Source organism: Gallinula chloropus (assembly GCF_964237585.1).
Source record: "Gallinula chloropus genome assembly, chromosome: 17".
Taxonomy (NCBI): Eukaryota; Metazoa; Chordata; class Aves; order Gruiformes; family Rallidae; genus Gallinula; species Gallinula chloropus.
Window position 1 is genome coordinate 1,047,931 of NC_140102.1, and position 17,255 is coordinate 1,065,185.

Sequence of the window (17,255 nt, forward strand, 5' to 3'; positions counted from 1 at the left end):
CCCATGCTGGATGCCCAACCCCATGGCATCCTGGCGCTGAGGACATCACAGGGTCCCCCTGTGTCTGCTCAAGATCCCGTCCCCTCCTCACCCCCCTGAAGCCAGATCGGCTCCATCCCCTGGGCTGTGAGTTGGGCAGGGGGGACAGGCAGGGACCCCCCAGAGCTGGTGCAGGGGCCACTTCCACCCTGGCTGACCTCAGCCAGTCTATGGGTCCTCTCCTCCACATCAGATGCTTCACAACCCTCCCCCTTCCCCACCACCAAGACCCCTCAAAACCAGGGCAGGTTTGCAACTGGCTGGAGCGACACGGCTCCTGGTGGGACCCACCCCAAACCACTCTTGGGGGCATGGGGGTGACCACCAGCACCATGGCAGACCAGCCCCACAGCAGCCACTTGTACTTACACCCCCCCTGTATTTACACACACAGCCCCCACACTTACAGCCCCCACACTTACAGCCCCCACACTTACAGCCCCCACACTTACAGCCCCCTGTACTTACACCCCCTGGTACTTACACCCCCTGGTACTTACACCCCCTGGTACTTACAGGCTGGACCCCTGCAGCACCTGGATGGCGTTCTGTGCCGAGAGGTTGAGCTTGGCTTTGCCCACCCAGCCGGTGAGGTCGTAGCGCACGGGGTCGGTGCCCAGCTGGTGGGGGATCTCGAAGTGCAGCCCCTGCTCACACCGCCGCACGCAGCCGGCCCCTGCGGGACCCCCCGGCAGCACCCCCGAAGAGGAGCCCCGGCAGACAGTTAACTCAGCCCCAAAGGCAAACGGGAGTGCCGAGGGGTAGGGGGCTGAGCCAGACTTACCCTCCTGCTCGGGCCCCTTGGTGAAGTAGGAGCAGAGACGGTCGAAGGCGGTGTCATCCCCCGAGCCTGGGGTCAGCACCTCCTCATCCAGAATCCACAGCAGCCCCCGGCGATCGGCCCCTGGGCTGCCAGGCAGCGCCTGCGGCTGTCACGGGGAGAGGATGGCTTTTGGGGACGGGGCAGGAGGGCTGTGGGCAGCTGGCTCTGGGCACAGCCATGCCAGCCTGCTCCCAGCCTGCTCCCCACCACCTCTGTGTACCCGTGTCCCCTGCCCGCACCACCCAGACCAGGGTCAGGATCCCTCCTGGTCCCATCCAGCTCCAGACATCAGCCTCTCATAGTGTCCCAGAGGGACCAGTCACCCCAGCTCCACAGCCAGGCTGGGAGGGGTCCCTGAGGTGCAGGGACCCAAAAGGACAAGCTTGTATTTTAAAGAGCCAAAAAGGTGTGGTCGGTGCTGCCCCCAGCCCTGCAACACCCCAGGCTGCTCTGCGCAGAGCGAGGTCCCTGCTGCCTCCGCAACCCTCGCTCCCCTGAGCAGAGGATGCTTGGAGCAACCAGCCCCGGGGACAGGTTACCTGTGAGGATCCCAGGTCCACGATGGACAGCGTGGCCAGGGGCGAGCGCTCTGGAAGATCAAAAGACACCTCAACATTTTCCTGGAAAACATCATTTAAAAGCTCCTTCAGTCACGGGCTGGAACCAAGAGGGGACACATTTGTGTGTGGGGGGGGGAAGGTGGTGCAGGCCCTGCTCCTGCTTGGCTTTGGGGGGTCCAGCCCTGGCAGAGCAGAGCAGCCACCACAGACACCTCCACTGTGACACAGGGACACGGCTGGGGCTGTTGGGACCACTGTGCTCTGTGCCTGCTGGACAAGATGTGCACATCCTGGATGTGATTCCAACAGGAGACCGAAGGATCCAATCAGTTATTTAACAGACATTGCTCCCCTCCCTCAGCCCACCACCTCAGGCTGCAGGGCTCCCTCTCCAGCACCTGCTCCTGACCCCCCCCACACCACGTCCTGGAGCGCAGGACCCCCCTGGGAGGGGCAGGGTGAGCACAGCTTGCTCAGGAGCCAGGGATGCTCAGCAAGAGCCACAGTTTTCACGTCTCTCCATGGTAACACAATGAGATTTCTCTCAGGATTCAGGTTTGCAGCCTGAGCACGCAGCCAAGGGCACATGTCACCGTCACCCCACATCCAACCCAGCCCTGGGGGGGTCACTGGGGCTCGGGCTCATGGCTGCAGTGCCCTGGCTTGCAGGGAAACGTCCTGCACTGACACAGCCACCCTCAGCCAGCAGCAAAGCCAAGGCAAGGAGAGCCCACCGAGCCCTCCAAGCCCACCACCATCCCGAGCTCAGCCAGCAGCTACAGACTCCTCTCCAGTGAGGAGCACGCGAACGCTCACTCAGCACAAGTGATGTGTGAATATTGAGCCACGGGAACTCCACAGGGCCAGAGGTGCTAAAGAAGCTTCTGGAAGCCTACTGAGTCCATCCCTGCTTGTGGATTTGTCAGCAGCTGGTGCCTGCAGTGATTTATCCTTTCCCTTCCACCTGCCTGTTACCCATCCCCTGGGGATGAACCTTGGCTGCACCCACAGACAGACACACAGCCTCCCGAGCTGGCACAGGCTGGTTGGACAGCCCAGCAGGTCCTGCACATCCGAAACACCCAAGAGCTGTGGGGGGAGACCCAGCTCAAGGCCCCTGCTCCATCCCAACCCCTCATTCCATCAGTGCAGCCGCAGCGTGGTGTTCGGTCACCCCGCGGCAGGACACGGGGACACAGGCAGCCCCATCCCCCGGTGCTCCCCAGGACACTGCCCCCCCAGCCTTTGCTCCTCACCTCTCTGTACCTCTCCATTTCCAAAACGAAGGTCTTCTCATAGAAGAGGGCCTGCAGCCGCTCCTGCAGGTAGTTGTGGCAGAGCTCCTCGAAGGTCGCCGCGCGCTCGCGCCGCTGGTGCCGCGGGTTGAGGAAGCCCGGAGTGTCCACCACGGCGATGGAAGCCATGGAGAGGTGCTGGGAGGAGAAAGACCTGGGGAAAGAGTCCCACACACCACGGGGTTTTACCCACAGACACGCCTCAGCTCTGCCTTCGGAGGTGAAGCTGCTCCAAACCCCCCCCGGGTGGGCAGCGTCCCACGCAGCAGCGGCCAGCCCAGCGCTCCCATCACCCCTTCACCAGTGTCTCCACTCAGGGAGCACCCACATTTCCCAGCACCGGTCATCTGCTCGTCCTTCACGTTTGACACGCCTCATCTAGGGTCTACTCAAGCTGAGCATCTCCTCCCAGCCTGGATGGAGACACGGCTGCTCCTGGCCTGCCCTAAGGACCCCTTAACGCTGGGGTGGGATGAGATCCGCCCTTCCCATGCTCAGCCCCATCCTGGCTCTCATTTCAAGTGCAACATCTTCATCCAAGTGTGTTAAGTTTGATGGAGAAGCTGGTTGGAAAAGTGGCTGAATTGGCACATGATGCCAATGCTGGGGACAATATGAGTGCCCAAAGACCCAGCTGCCCAGCCAGTGGGATGCAAGGAGACACATCTCCCCTCATCAGCCAGGCCCCGAGGATGCCAGCCCCTCCAGGAAAGCATAGGCTTGAGGGAAGGACCAAAGATGGATTTAGGGGCTGCCTGCAGAGCTCCAGAGCAGCTCCTCCTGCAGCTGGGCTGGAAAAGATTCCTGTTCCCCATCAAGGGACCGTGGAAGCAGCGTGCTCACGGTGCTCTGGCACATGCCGCTTCACCTGGGTCGTTGTTTAATTGGCCTTGGGGGGCTGGTGTGGAAAATAAATCCAGGCAAAAGAAAGCCACTTCTAAGGGGAAGCGGGGAGCTGGGATGCACCCCGAGTTAGTGCTGCTGTTCAGGGGGATCAGCAAGGTCTTGCTCCCCTGCCAGCCCTCAGAGCTCCATCAGCCGTTTCCCCTCGGAGCGGGGTTGCTGGGATCTGCAGGAAGAACACTCCTCAGCAGGTTAAAATAAACCTGCTGCAGCACAGGGGGGGGTTGGGGCACTGGAGGCTGTGTGGCTGCTGACCTCAGCCCCCCGAGCTGCGCTTCGGCACCGGGAAAAAGGGACAGTGGGGGGGGGACTGGTCCTTGCCCCGGATTAAATTATCCCATTTATCCAAGGAGATGCCTTCAGACTCGTGCTGCTGGAAGGAAGAGGCACAGGGGGTGTTTGCCCCATCCTGGCTCTCCCATGGGAAGGGGCAAAGTGTGGACCAGCCCCTGGGGCAGAGGAAGGTGCCACTTGCTTGGCTGCACCCGGATGCGCCCACAGCCCCCCAAACACCTCAGCAGCAACTCTGGGGCCAGACCCTCTGTCTCTTGACACCCTGAGGTGCGCCATGCAACATGCAGTGACTGCAGCAGGCTCTCCCCTCCGAAGACCCCCCAGCACAGGCTCCTCTCGAGCCAGCACCCACAGACACCCTGGCACAGCCCCCCAGCCACGCAGTACCTGTTGATCAGCGAGACGATGGCAGCAAAGAGCTCTTCGTAGAGACCCGAAGCCATCCCCTCCACACACTCCACTCCTGTCATCTTGGGCCCTGGCACAGACAGAGGGAAGAGCAGCAACACCACAGCGTTTATTGCCAGCCCAGCTCAGCACGTACGGAGCTGGGCTGCCAGCTGGGGATTCCCTCCCTCGCTGGGCAGGGTAACGTGGGATAACCTGGGATAACCCGGGATAACGCCCGGCAGAGCATCGCTCCGGTTACACCAGCAGCGCATCCCCGCGCCTGCCCTCAGCTCCTCCAGTGCCTCCCCCCTGATGTCTGCCTGAGAAAGAAAGCTACTGCCATGGCAAAGGCCTGTGGCTTTTATATATATATATATAAATATTTATATATAAATAACTATATAGTATAGTATATAGCATAGTATTGTATGTAGTTATATAAATACATAAATAACTATATAGCATAGTATATAGCTATAGTATAATAATGTATAGTTATTTCTATATTTATATAAATATATAAAAATATATAAAATACATAAATATATATGTAATATATAATACAATATATAAGATATATTATATAATACATAAATATTGATTATGGATACACTACTATATAAATATTTATATATTATATAACTGGTATGATGATATTATAGTTATACCATATACTACACTATAACTATATACTATGCTATATAGTTATTTATATATTTCTCTAAATATATATATAGCTAAATAACTATATATTATAGTATTCTATATTAAATGTTTTCTAGAAATAACTACTATTCTATTCTATTTAATATTTCTATATAAATGACTTGCAGGGGCCAGGCTGCAGTTCTGTTGCCAGGGACAAACTGGGAGGGGAAGGCTGGCTGTGAAACTGGGTGATGCCCCACACACTGGAGCTGCCTCCGTGGGCAAGATCCACACCTCCACTCATGGCTCAGAGCAGCTCAGCAGCCCCCAGCCTGCCCAGGTCTCCTGGCAGGACACGGTGCCAGCAGCACGGCTTCACGGGTGGGCACGGACAGGGATGCCCTCCTGGTTTGGGGAAGGGGCTGGGGGGTGTCCCCCTTTCCTGGGCAGAGCTGTCACAGCGTTTAAGCCCCATCACTCATCTGCCAGCGGCACCATCCGAACCCACCCACCTTTGGGTGCCCCTGGGAGCGATGGTGCAGAGCTGAGCACAGCCCCCCGACAGGGCAGCTGGTCATTTAATTAACATCACCTCACTCAGAGAGATGCCAGGAGTGGCACAGGGCACAGCTCTCCCCATCCACCCCCCCGAGAAGAGGGAAAAGGGGCTGCAGCACCCCGGTACCTGTGGGGGTCTCCTGGGCCGGGGCCGGCCGGCCGGCGCGCGCCGTGACCTGCGCCAGGATCTGCTTGAGGTGGTGCTTGAAGACAGCAGCAGTCAGCTCCTCCAGCTCGCAGCCCAGCACCTCTGCCGCGCTGCTCGCGCCCTCGAACCTCAGGAACTGCTTCCTGCCGACTGGGGAGGGGGCACGGGGGGGCAAGAAGGGCTCAGGCAGAGCTGGGCAAAGCCTTGGTGCCCCTGGCAAACTTCCCTCCCCGCTCCCACATGCAACACCCCCCACACCACCCCCAGATCATAATGAAAATAACCCTGGAAAGGGCTGCTGGTTGCGGTGTGGGGTGGGGGGCATGGTGATGCTGGGCCTGTGCACCCCAGCTTCCTTCCACATCCCCCCCCCCTCCCCAAGATCAGCACTGCTGCTGGAGCAGCATTACCCCACCACATCGCCCACTGGACTGAAAAGCCTTTTTCTCCTGGAAAAAGAGGGGTGCCAGGGGTGGAGGGGGGTGCACCATGGATTTCACTGCCCAGATGACACATCTCTGCCTGGCTGCGAGCCCCCTCCCCACACAAGCCAGCAGCCCTGCCCACCTGCCTTCCCCAGGCCCCCAGCTGCTCGGGGTGCACGATGCCAGCCCCGTCCTCCTTCTCCCACTTACTCTGTCATTAAAACATTTGTGCCACTAATGGGACAAGCCACACAGCCCACCTGTTCCTCCTTATTACCCCGGGAGGGGCTGAGGAGCAGGGAGAGGCTCCTCCTGGCTTGAATGCTGAATTTATTTGTCCTGCAGTAAATTCTCCAGCCCATTCCCTGCTGCCTGACACATGACACACCACAGCCCATCCACAACAAAGAGCAGTTAACCGTGATTAGAGATCTGCTGTGCTGGCTGCACCCCCGACTGTCTGCAATGAGGGTGTCAGCACGCAGGACAGACAGTGCTGGAACTCGGGATGCAGGGCAGCAGCCTGCCCAGGCTGGGGGCTGCAGTGGGGATGGGGGCAACCTCTGTGGAGAGGCAATGCCAAGGGGACCCCCTGAGCCAGCTCCCTCCCCTGTTCCCAGCTCTGAACCCCGGAGCAGAGTCAGGGTGCAGAGGAGAGCCGACCCGATGCTGAGCAGGGACATGTCGGGGTGCAGAGCCCCGACACCCTGCTGCACACAGGTTCAGGCCCTTCTGGAAACTTCCCCTGTCACAAAGCTAAGAGGGTGCTCTGCGGGTTCAATCCCACCACTCCCACCCGCCTGCAGCCCTGGAGAGACACAGTGGGACCCTGGGCTCAGCCCCCTCCTGTGCCAACCACTGCACAACCCCATCCCATCCCATAAACTGCTGTCTCCAAACAGGGATGCCTCAGCCCAGGGCACGGTGCTGCAGCAGTGGGGCTGTGCAGGACCCAGCCTGGGCTCCCCGCTGCCTGCTGGGGGGTCTCCAATAGGGAGCCCTAAATCCCCTTGGCTGCCTGGGCACTCCCATCCCTCTGTGGCTGGGGCTGCTCCTGGGGGGACACCAGCCCCACCCATGGGGTGATGCAGCAGGGCAGCGGATGGAGGATGCTGCCCTGGCACTGCCAACCTACGCTGGGTCTGGGGTGCCTCAGAGCCTCCCTGGTCTCAACAGCAGGCTCCAAATATTTCCCTCCTCACCACTCCTGCACTCCTGTCCCCAATTTGAGGGGTTCAGGCCGCTGGTTTTGGGGCAGGCTCTGCTGTGTTGGTGCCTGAGAGCGGGTCGGGAGCAGCCCCGCTTGGCTCCTGGCCATGGCACACACCTGCCCGCGGCACAGACGGGACTCTGGTGACTTGCAGCTGCCAAAAGCCCAACCGCCCCCACTAAAGGCTCGTGGTGGGAAGGCTGTGGAAGCCCGTGGCACGCCAGGCCCTGCCACGCTCTATTTCATAACAGTCAGCAAGAGGGGCAGCGTGAGAGGCGGCTGAATGCAGCCCCCAGCTGCGCCCAAAACCTCCTTCCCGCTTACAGAGGCGGCAGATAAAGGAGCAAACGCAACGTTCCACAGCCCACAAAGGGGCTGGGAGCACTGGGGTGAGTGGGCAGGTGGGGAGCTGGGGTGCCCCGCTGGCCTGGGCACACAAAGAGCCGCTCCAGCACATCTCCAAGGCGACGGGGGACGCTGACACCGGCTTTTGAAATCCAGCCCTTTCTTCTCGGGGCTTCTCTGGCTGCAAACGCGCGTTCTGCTCTCAGGCAGAGGGAGGAGGTGCTTTTCCCTCCTGGTCCATCCCCGAGTGAATAGGTGAGGAGGGGAGGGCTGCCAGAGGCGGTTTAACCTGCGCAGGGGCCGGCAGCACGTGCCGGGGCTGCTGTCACCGGGGGGGTGATGGAGGTGGCAGTGACGGTGGCCACAGCGTCTGAACGCTGCTGATAAAGCAGCAATGAGGGTCCCCTTGGTGAGGGCTCAGGGGAGGGTGTGGGATGAGCAGCTTCAAAGCGCAGGCACAGCGGGGGTGGCTGTCAGGGCACAGGTTTCACTGCGTTAAGAGTCGCTGCCCCCACGGAGACCCCGGCTCAGCCACCTCTGAGCCGCCCTTGATCTGTCTTTGATCCATTTTTCATCCGCCTTTCCTTTCATTTCTCCCCTTTGTTGACACACGATGGGGGAATCGATGGCAGAGCGAGCAGTGCTGGGACATGCTCTGGGTGTTAATCCCGTTCCCAAACCCTCTCCAAAGCCCCCAGCCCTGCCCAGGCCCACTACTGACATTCCTACTGGGGCTGAGAGAACCTGCACTGGGTGAGGGCGGCCCTGGGCTCACTCCTGTGCTGACACAGGGGCTGCTCGGTGCACCAAGGTCAGGGGGTGTGAGCAAACCGGCTCTGCACACCCAGCAAACCCCCCACCCCCAAAACCCCCTCTCCTGACACCTCCCTGATTTCCTCACCCCACACCTCAGCCTGAGGCAGTGAGTTTGCTTGGAGGGTGCTGGGGCAGGGGGGGAGATGGGGGAAGGGGAGCAGTGGAGAGGGGGGAGAACTCGCTGTGGCGACAGCGTTCATCCTTTCAGAACACTCCGTGATGAAGGGCAGAAATCACCCTACAACGTGTTACAACACGGGGCAGAGAGGTTTATGGGGGGTTATAGCAGCCTTCACCCAGCAAACTGAGCTGTGAGAGTCAACACAGCCGCCTCTGAGCTGGGCTGGAGCACATCTGCAGGTAACTCTCCTAAGAGATGAAGCAACTGCGATGTGCCTGCACTGCCAGAGCCTCTGCAAACACATCCCCACCCGGGCTCATCCTGCTATAATCCAGTTACTGTGCCCAGCACGCGAGGGATGACAAACCCAGTGCTGCCCATGCTGGCCCTTCCCTCCTGCAGAGCAGGCTCCAGCCCGTGCAGCCCCCGCCCTGCCTGGGCACTGACCCCCCCACGGGGCAGGACCCCCGCCCGCAGCATCGCCCAGCTCCTCGGTGGGCAACGAGGGGCTCAGAGCCACTGCCATGCAGCAGCCTCGGGGTGACCATCGCTCCCCGGTGCTGCTCAGCCTGTGACACGCTGCAGCCACCACCCCCACCCCTTCTCCCCCACGGCACCGAGATGAGGCACAAGGAAAGAGGAGGCAGGAGCCCCCCCCTCACCTTTACAGGCACCAGCAGCTCCCAGGTGGTAGATGCCAGCTAAGACGCGCCAGACGGCCGCCTGCTCCTCCGCCGTGATGCCCAGCGTGCCCATGGCTGCCTGGAGCTGGGTGAAGGCCACAGCAGCTTTCTGCTTCTCCTCGGGCTGTGGGAGGAAGGAGATGGAAGAGGAAACGTCACTGTCCCTGCCAGAGCATCACCAGCACTGGGGTGCAGGGTGCCGCCAGCATCCCTGCTCAGCCAGGCCAGGCTGCAGCACAGGATCTCAGTCCCACAGGGAGCTTTTGGGGGGGGCTCATCCTTCCACACCCCTGTCCCCACCCCATCCTCCTCAGGCAGCCCTACTGCCCCACACTGAGCTGAGCAGGAGCTCCCTGATGAAGGCCCAATATCAAGTGATTGTGAACTGCTGTGATTGATCCCAGTGCTTCAGCCCAGGGGCAGCCTGCCTGATCTTCAATTGGCTCAGACTAATAAGGAGCTGGTGCTAGAAACCACCTGCAGTACCTTCAGCCCCTAAAACTCCCTTTCTGGGCTCTCCAAAGGACGTTCTCACCCCACAGGAGCTGCTGCCATGGGGAAACCATCAGGATTGTTGGCCCCAGAGCAGGAGGCTCCGTCCCTGGGGTGGACTCAGGGTGCCCAAAGCCCGGCACAGATGCCAGGCAGTGGCAGCCCCAGTCCTGGCACCTCCCCTCTCCCATGGAGCTGTTTGGGCAGACCCTGAGTCACTGAGGGCTCCAAAACACCCTCAAACCAGGGGCAAGGGATGGTACATGCTGCAGCATCCCAGCTTCTCCCTACCTTCACCAGCGGCCTGATCCCAAAGGAGTTGCTCTCAGCCACTTGGTGCAAGTGCAGCATCGTCCTGGAAGCAGTTGCAGAGAATGAGACTCCAGCTGTGCCCTGCCCCAGGACCCCCCCAGCACCCTGCCCTCTCCCTGGGGAGCATCCAGCACCCACAGAGCCCCTTTGCTTGGACCACACTATCCAAGCAGCAGGAAAGGCTCCCAGGGCTCTGCCCCACCCAAGGGGATGGGGATGGCACCCAATGGCACACTGGGAACACACAGCCCAGGGGGAAAGCCAAAGGGGACAGAGACCTCCATCTCATTTGACCAGCCCAATTCAGTGAAGGGACGAAACAAGCACCAGAACATCCTTCCCCACCTTTCCCAGAAAGTCTCCAACACGTAAGGACATAAACATCCCCTCAGCATCACCAACGCCATCACCTCTCTGATGAGAGGAGGCTCAAAACCTCCATTGCTGGACCAAACTTGGATATAAACCATGAGGGATCCCCCCAGTGATGGGGGTACCCAGCAGGCATGGAGTGGAGCTGCCTGGTGCTGTGGGAGCTGCACACCCACCTGTGTGCTGGATCCAGCCCTGCCAGCATCAGGGCGAAGACGTTGAAGTTGCTCTCTCCATCGGGCTGCTGAGCGACACGGACCCTCTCCAGCAGCATGGTCTGGGGGTGGGGAGTGGAGGCAGGTGTGAGCACAGCCCCAGAGCAGGCAGGGACAGCCCCTCGGCGTGGGCAGGGTGGTCCAGGGTGGTCGGTGTGCCAGGCAGGGCAACGCCAACACCAGCACCAGGAGTGAGTCCCCGCAGAGCTCGCATCCAGGAGGAGAAACAGAGCAGAGCAGCAGCACAGGAGCTGTTCCCCCCCACCCTGAGCCCCCCAGTTTCAGCCACAGCCCTCCCGCCTTGCCAGGCAACAGGGCCCGTGGGGTACCTGGAGGTGAGCACCGGTTATCCGGCCGGTGGCGCTGAAGTCCAGCGACAGAACCATGGAGAAGCGCGTGGAGCTGCTGCCGTGCCCGGCGGTCACTGACCCGAAGGCTCCCAGGAGCGTGAACATCGCCTGGATCTTCTCCACTGCAAACCCAGCACCGGCAGCCCCTGAGCGCCGCTGGCAGGGCTGCAGCCCGGCATCGCCCCGGGGCTCGCTGGGGCAGAGCCAGACCCTGCTGCTGCCGCACCGGGGCTGCGACTGAGCTCTGGAGGGGGCTGCACCCCTGACCGCTCCTCCCAGGGCTCTGTCCCAGCGCACCGGGACCTTGGGGACCAGCTGGACATGGGCTGGCTGTGCCAGGACAGCACATGTGTGGGCAGGAGGGACATGTGCCCAGACCTCTGCCCTGCTCCAGGCTGTTAGTCTGCCCTTTGCAAGAGCACTATGTACCCAGAGCTGGCTCCAAAATCCAAACCCACCCCCCTGAAGCTGCTGATGGCGCAGCAGCGCTTCCTCTCCTGTCACCAGTAACTCCATCTGGTGGGAAAAGCGCTGCCCCAAGCACGCCAGTGATGCCCTTCGGGTGCTTACTGGGGTGTTTATGGGAATAGCGAGTCTGTGGGGTCTGGGGTGGGCGAGGGGCAGGGGCACTCGCAGCCCAGCAGCTCCACCAGCCGTGCTGCGCTCACAGAGCTGCACAGAGCCGCCCCAGTGGGGCACAGATCAGGCAGGGAAGGGGCCAAATGCAGACCACTGAATGGAAACGGCATCACCCTCACGCCCACCTGCGTTCCCCAGCCTGCACGGCCACGCTCCATGCACTGTGTGCCCAGCACCGAGCATCCCACGGGCTGGGGTCCGTACCTGAGACGCAGCCGCCCAGGCTGCCCGCCGTGCCCACCAGGTACTCCAGCACCCGCTGGCAGCACTGGGTCTTCCCAGCGCCGCTGCGGCCCAGGGGCACGATGGCCTGATCCTGCCGCTGCGCCAGGAGGCTGCTGTAGGCTCTCTGCGCCACGGAGCAGACGTGCGGGGACGCGCTGTCCCGCTTCCCCCTGAACGCCTGCGGGGAGGGCACGGCCCGAAACGGCTCTGAGGGGCCGTCCTCGCCGTGAGACCCCGCAGACCCGCGGGTTCTCCCCAGGGAGGGGAAGGGCCGCACCAGCACCACGGCGGGGCTGGGACCCGCGGCGGGACCCGCTCCCTCCCCGCACCCCGCACCCCGCAGCGGTGCGGCCCCAGCACGAGGATAACGGCGCCGGGAGCGGTGCCCGGCCGCCAGCACCCCCGGCCCGGTGTCCCCAGCTGCGGGCATCCTCAGCACCGCCCGCGGCCCCGAGCATCCCCTGCGCACCCCCGGTCCCATCCCGGCCCGAAGGATCCCCGGCCCCCAGCGCCCCTTGGCCCCGGCTTCACCTGGGTCCCCGGCTCGGAGCAACCCCAGCCCCCCAGATCGGCGCACCCCCAGCATCCCCCAGCCCCCCGGCTCGGAGCATTCCCGGCCCCCAGCACCCCACCCCGCGCCCCCCCTGGCTCCCAGCCCCCCCAAATCCCCGCAGACCCCGGCTCGGAGCATTCCCGGCCCCCAGCACCCCACCCCGCGGCCCCCCAGCCCCCCCCCAGCCCCCGGCTCGGAGCATTCCCGGCCCCCAGCACCCCACACCGCGCCCCCCCTGGCCCCCAGCCCCCCCCAAGCCCCCCGCAGCCCCCCGGCTCGGAGCATCCCCCGTCCCCCGGGTCCCGCAGCATCCCCCGCGCGAGCTCCCCGTGGCGGTGCCGCAGCGCCCCCTGCCGGCAGCGGGCCGCTCCTGGGGACACGCGGCCGCCTCGCGCTGCCCCCCCACCCCCCCCCCGAAGCCCCCTACTCACCTTGCCGGGGCCGGGCCCGAGAGCCACCAGCCCGGGCCCCGCGAAGGTGTAGGGCAGGCGGGTCTCGAACCGGCGGCGCAGCGTGTGCAGGGCGCTGCACTCGTTGAGGTTGGTGAGCGCGGCCAGGTCATCGGCGCAGTCCAGGCTGGGGGGGTTGGTCTGGGGGGGATGGGGAGCGGGGGGGGGACCCTGAGCTGCGCCCGAGCCCCCCCGCGGGGCCCAGCTCCCCCGGGCCTGTGCCGGCCGGGGGCTGGGGAGGGGGCTCACCCGCTGCACGCTGTCCTCGTCCACCTCCAGGATGCTGCCGTCCTCCTCCCGGCGCACCCTCAGCCGCCCCTCCGGCAGCTCAGGGGTCCCCACGTCCGGCTTCAGCTGCGTGGCTGCGAGGAGAGGATGGAGGGATGGTGAGCGGGTGTGGGCACCCGCTGAGGGGACACCTGTGACCCCATCCCGGCCGGATGCGGTGCCGGAGCAGCACCCCGCTCCTGACCCCCAGCCAGGCTGAAGGCAGCTCTTATCTCCAGCTCTGGAAGGAAGGAAGGAAGGGCAGGGGAAGGCGAGTTACCCAGCGTGAAGCCATCCTGCTGGATGAGCCAGACCTTCTCAGCTTCGTACCAAACATCCCTCGGAGCCTGCGGGGAGGAGAGAGGGGAACTGTGCCAGAACCGCGCCGGAACCGTGCGGGACCCGCCAGGTAACCGAGACGGACAAACCGCCCCTGCCCCTGCTCTGCCCTCCTGGCTGGCCCCGGGCGGCACCTTCCCCAGCCCCCAGCCGAGCCCACGCGAACGGCAAGAGCTGTGGGAAGCCAGCAGAAGGCGTCGGTGTCCCCAGGACAGGGGTGACAGCCCCGCACACGCGTTACCTGGTCCTTATCTGTGTTCTCTCCCGTCTCCTCTTTGCTCTCTCCCGGTGCCTCTTTGCCTTCTCCCTGCTGCTCCTTCACCTTCCCCACTTCCTTGTCCACATCTTCTGACTTTTCCTGGATCCCTCCCGGCTCCTCCTGGAGCCCCTCTGACTTGCCTGTAGTTTTTCCAGACTTTTTGGGTTCCCTTGGCTCCTTCTTGCCACCTCCCACATCCTTCTTCATCTTCCCCAGCTCTTTGCTGCTCGGCCCCAGCTCCCTCTTGGCTCCTGCCTTGGCTGGGCGCTCTGTGGGGCTCGGGGGTGCCCCCTTCTCCTTCTTGCTCTTCTCAGGGCCTGTCCCCTTGGTCACAGTCCCCTCCTTCGCTGGGGCTTTGCTGGAGTGCTGGGGCCCCTTACTGGGTGTGGGGGCTGGAGCCAGGGGGCTGCCCCCCGGGTGGGGGTCCTCAGGGCTCTTAGGGGGCGATGGCTTCGCTGCCTTGGGAGCCTCTGGGCGAGGGGTCTCTGCTGGTTTGGGGGCAGCCGCTGCTGGGCTGGGCGCAGGGCACGGGGCTTGGACAGGGCTGGTCCCCGGTGCAGCCCTCCCGGGTGGCAGCTCCTTCTGTGGGGGGGCTGCGACCCCCTGGCCCCCCTGCCCCTCTGCGTGCAGCCCGTTCTGCAGCGGCTGCCCTGCGCCCGCCGCCTTCCCCCCGGCAGCTGGGGGGTCCCCGACTCCGGCCTCGCCGTTCTCCCCCACGGGCTGCCGAGCCAAGGAGAGGAGCTGGGTCAGACAGGGACAGGACACGGGATCCAGCCTTCCCAGGAGCCACAGCGATGCCCGCGCAGAGCCCAGCCCGGCAGGACACAGACCTCCAGCCCTGACCCATCACCCTGGGCATGGCCATGGCTGCCCAGTGTCACTAGGTGGCATCCCCCTCCTCCTCCTCCCTCTCCCCACCGCATCCGGGGCCACCCCTCGATGCCCAGGGATGCCCCAGGCCCTCCCCTTCCTGAGCTCAACTAGTGACCCTCATGCTCAGCTTAATTACTTGCCTTCCAATTAAGCAAGTCAGGAATGGCAAGTTGCGTTAACGAAGTCTCCAGCATTAATTGCTGAGGGGTAGTGCCTGGCTGAGGCCACCGCTCACTGCGGCCGGTGCCGTGGTGCCAGCCCGAGCCTGGCAGAGGCAGCTGGGGCTCCAGACTGGTACTGGCACCGCGGGGCCCCGCGACCCCTGGGTGGGAACCACCTTGGTCTGGGGTCGGATGGGACAGGCTGTGCCGGGGCTGCGTGGGGTCAGTGCTGCTCACCTCGTCTTTTGCCGTCCCCTTGGGTCCCTTCTTCAGTTTGGCCGCCTTGGCCTCCTTCTCTGTCTCCCGCACGAGCTGCTTGATGAACCCCCCAGGAATGACCGAGAGGAGCAGGGGGGGGGCAGCGGGGGGCGGCCCCCGGTCCTCCTCCCGTATCTGTTTTTCGGGAGCAGAGCCCAGGTTACCGGACACAGTGTGGGGAGGGGTGGGCGCCCCGGCAAAGCCAGCCCCGCGAGCGGTGGAGCCAAGTGCCAGGCCCAGCTCTGCCAGCCACAGCCACAGGCACCGTGCCGGCTGCAGCGAGGCCGCCCGTGGGATGCTGTGGCAGAAGCACCAAGAAGAGAAGCCAGGCAGAAAGGCACCAAGGTTCCCATAGAGCACCAAGGGGCAGCCCAGTGCTGCCCGACGCCGGCACAGCCATGGGAAGAGCCGTCCCAGCTGCAGAGAGCCAAGCAGCAGCTCCTGCACTGCTGCAGCCACACACAGAGCCTGCTGTGCGCCGAGCCCCCAGCCAAACCCCGGCCCTGCTTCCCACAGCTCCCACAGCAAAGGGCTTTCCCATCCCTGCCACCGCACAGCAGCACCAGCACCGAACCCTGCAGAGCCCCATGGGGCTCAGCCCCGCATGGCACCGGGTGCCCCAAATAGCGGTGACATCGTCCAAACCAGGCCAGGCTGCAGAGACACCCAGAGCCGAGCGACGTGCGTGGGGAGACGAGGGGAGATGAGGGGTGCTGACCCCGAGGGTGTGCAGCGGGCTGCAGCGTGTCCCCCCGCCCGGCACTGAGCCCCCAGGCAGCCTGTGAGCATCCAGCCCCCAAACACGGCCGGTACCACCCCGGAGCGGGACTTTCCTTCTGCTCCCAGAGCGCCAGGCGCGAGGAGATGGCCATGGCGGCGGCGAGGCAGGACAGCGCTGTACGGAGAGCCGCAGGGCCGCACCGGGCATGTCAGCCAGAGAGAGAGGAGACAGTTAGCCAGGGCCTCCCGCCAGTGCCACGGCCATGCCATGGCTGGCAGGACCAGGACCTTGCCAGGCACTGCCCCAGTCTGAGCACCAAGGGGATGGGTAGTTTGGCGGTGCCAGGGAGGGCACAGCGAGGGGCCAAGGGGCCACGGTGGGAGTGCAAGGGACCCCACTACCCTGAGGGTGGCACAGGGTGGCTGTAGGAGCTCACTCGTGCCCCGGTTTGGGCTGACCTCAGCTTCACCTGTCCAGATCATTCATGCACCAAGCGCGTCGGGGCTCGTCTGGCCCCGCTGCTCACGCCAGCAGCCGCATCTCCTTGTACAGTAAAGGGCAGGAGCAGCCAGGAGCCGGCTGAGGAATGTCACTTGCCTTCTCGGGCGGCAGCCCCGGTGCCACGTGCCCTCGCTCCCCTTGGGGACCGGCGCTTCCCCCACGCTGTCCCCCCAGCCAGGGCTCTGTGGCCATGGGGAGACCCAGCCCCAAACGGCACCAGCCAGAGCCCTGAGCCCGGCCGCAGCAGACACTCCACACCCACCAGCCAGAGCCTCAGTCCCCACTCTGCACATAGGGAACTGGGGCACTGAGTGGAACGTGCCTTGACCAAGCACGTGGCGTGGCATGAACAAAGGCTGGGGACCACCATCAGCACCATTCCGGGTCCCCCCACCCAGGGAGATGGATGTGTCCCTATTTGGGCCACAGCCGTGTGGGTCTGGTCCCTACACCAGAGCTGCGGACACGGTCCTGCTGCCACCCCAGGACCTGCTGCCGCCCTGGTGGGTGCCAAGAGCCACGGCCATCGAGGGGTCCCCAGGCACCCTCCAGCACAGGGCACCATCCCCATCCCCACTCGGCCCAGACCGGCAGCTGGGAGCCTCCCCCGCAGCCGGGGCCGCCGCTATCGCCATCCATTCCCACCTAAAAATAGCTCTCCCCATGGAGGGGCCCCCGGTCCGGCTGCCAGCGCACCCAAAAAGGTCCATTTGGACCCTGCCCCTGAGCCCCTGCCCCAAAGCGCCCCTGGAGTGCTCATACCTGGGTGGGGAGCTGACGGCCCAACGCCGGCACCGGGCTCAGCCGCCGGTGCGGGACCCAGCGAGCCGGAGAGCGAAGGCGGCGACGGGCGAGCGGCGGCAGCGGGACAGCGTGTGCCTCCCCCCGCCACCCCGGCAGCTGAGGTGACACATGTCACTGCTAAAAATACCCCAGCGGTGACACCGGGGCCTCAGCCGGGGAGAGGCGACGGCACCGCGGGGCCCCCCCGTTCCCCGCGCCGCCGGCACA

At 63.8% G+C, this 17,255-nt stretch overlaps 1 protein-coding gene across 1 annotated transcript in view; it reads right to left on the reverse strand.

Annotated features, from left to right (window-relative positions):
• Positions 1-15,894, reverse strand: part of MYO18B (myosin XVIIIB) — a gene marked incomplete at its 5' end in the record, with an annotated part of 57,398 nt that extends 41,504 nt beyond the window's left edge. The window contains 17 exons of the mRNA XM_084272040.1: positions 556-715; positions 824-968; positions 1,402-1,482; positions 2,679-2,871; positions 4,302-4,392; positions 5,638-5,808; positions 9,238-9,382; positions 10,042-10,105; positions 10,611-10,711; positions 10,979-11,121; positions 11,843-12,041; positions 12,848-13,006; positions 13,115-13,227; positions 13,413-13,479; positions 13,713-14,450; positions 15,002-15,320; positions 15,836-15,894. Coding sequence (XP_084128166.1) covers positions 556-715; positions 824-968; positions 1,402-1,482; positions 2,679-2,871; positions 4,302-4,392; positions 5,638-5,808; positions 9,238-9,382; positions 10,042-10,105; positions 10,611-10,711; positions 10,979-11,121; positions 11,843-12,041; positions 12,848-13,006; positions 13,115-13,227; positions 13,413-13,479; positions 13,713-14,450; positions 15,002-15,320; positions 15,836-15,894 — 2,948 coding nt within the window. The remainder of the gene's footprint in view (positions 1-555; positions 716-823; positions 969-1,401; positions 1,483-2,678; positions 2,872-4,301; positions 4,393-5,637; positions 5,809-9,237; positions 9,383-10,041; positions 10,106-10,610; positions 10,712-10,978; positions 11,122-11,842; positions 12,042-12,847; positions 13,007-13,114; positions 13,228-13,412; positions 13,480-13,712; positions 14,451-15,001; positions 15,321-15,835) is intronic.
• Positions 15,895-17,255: the final 1,361 nt, after the last annotated feature.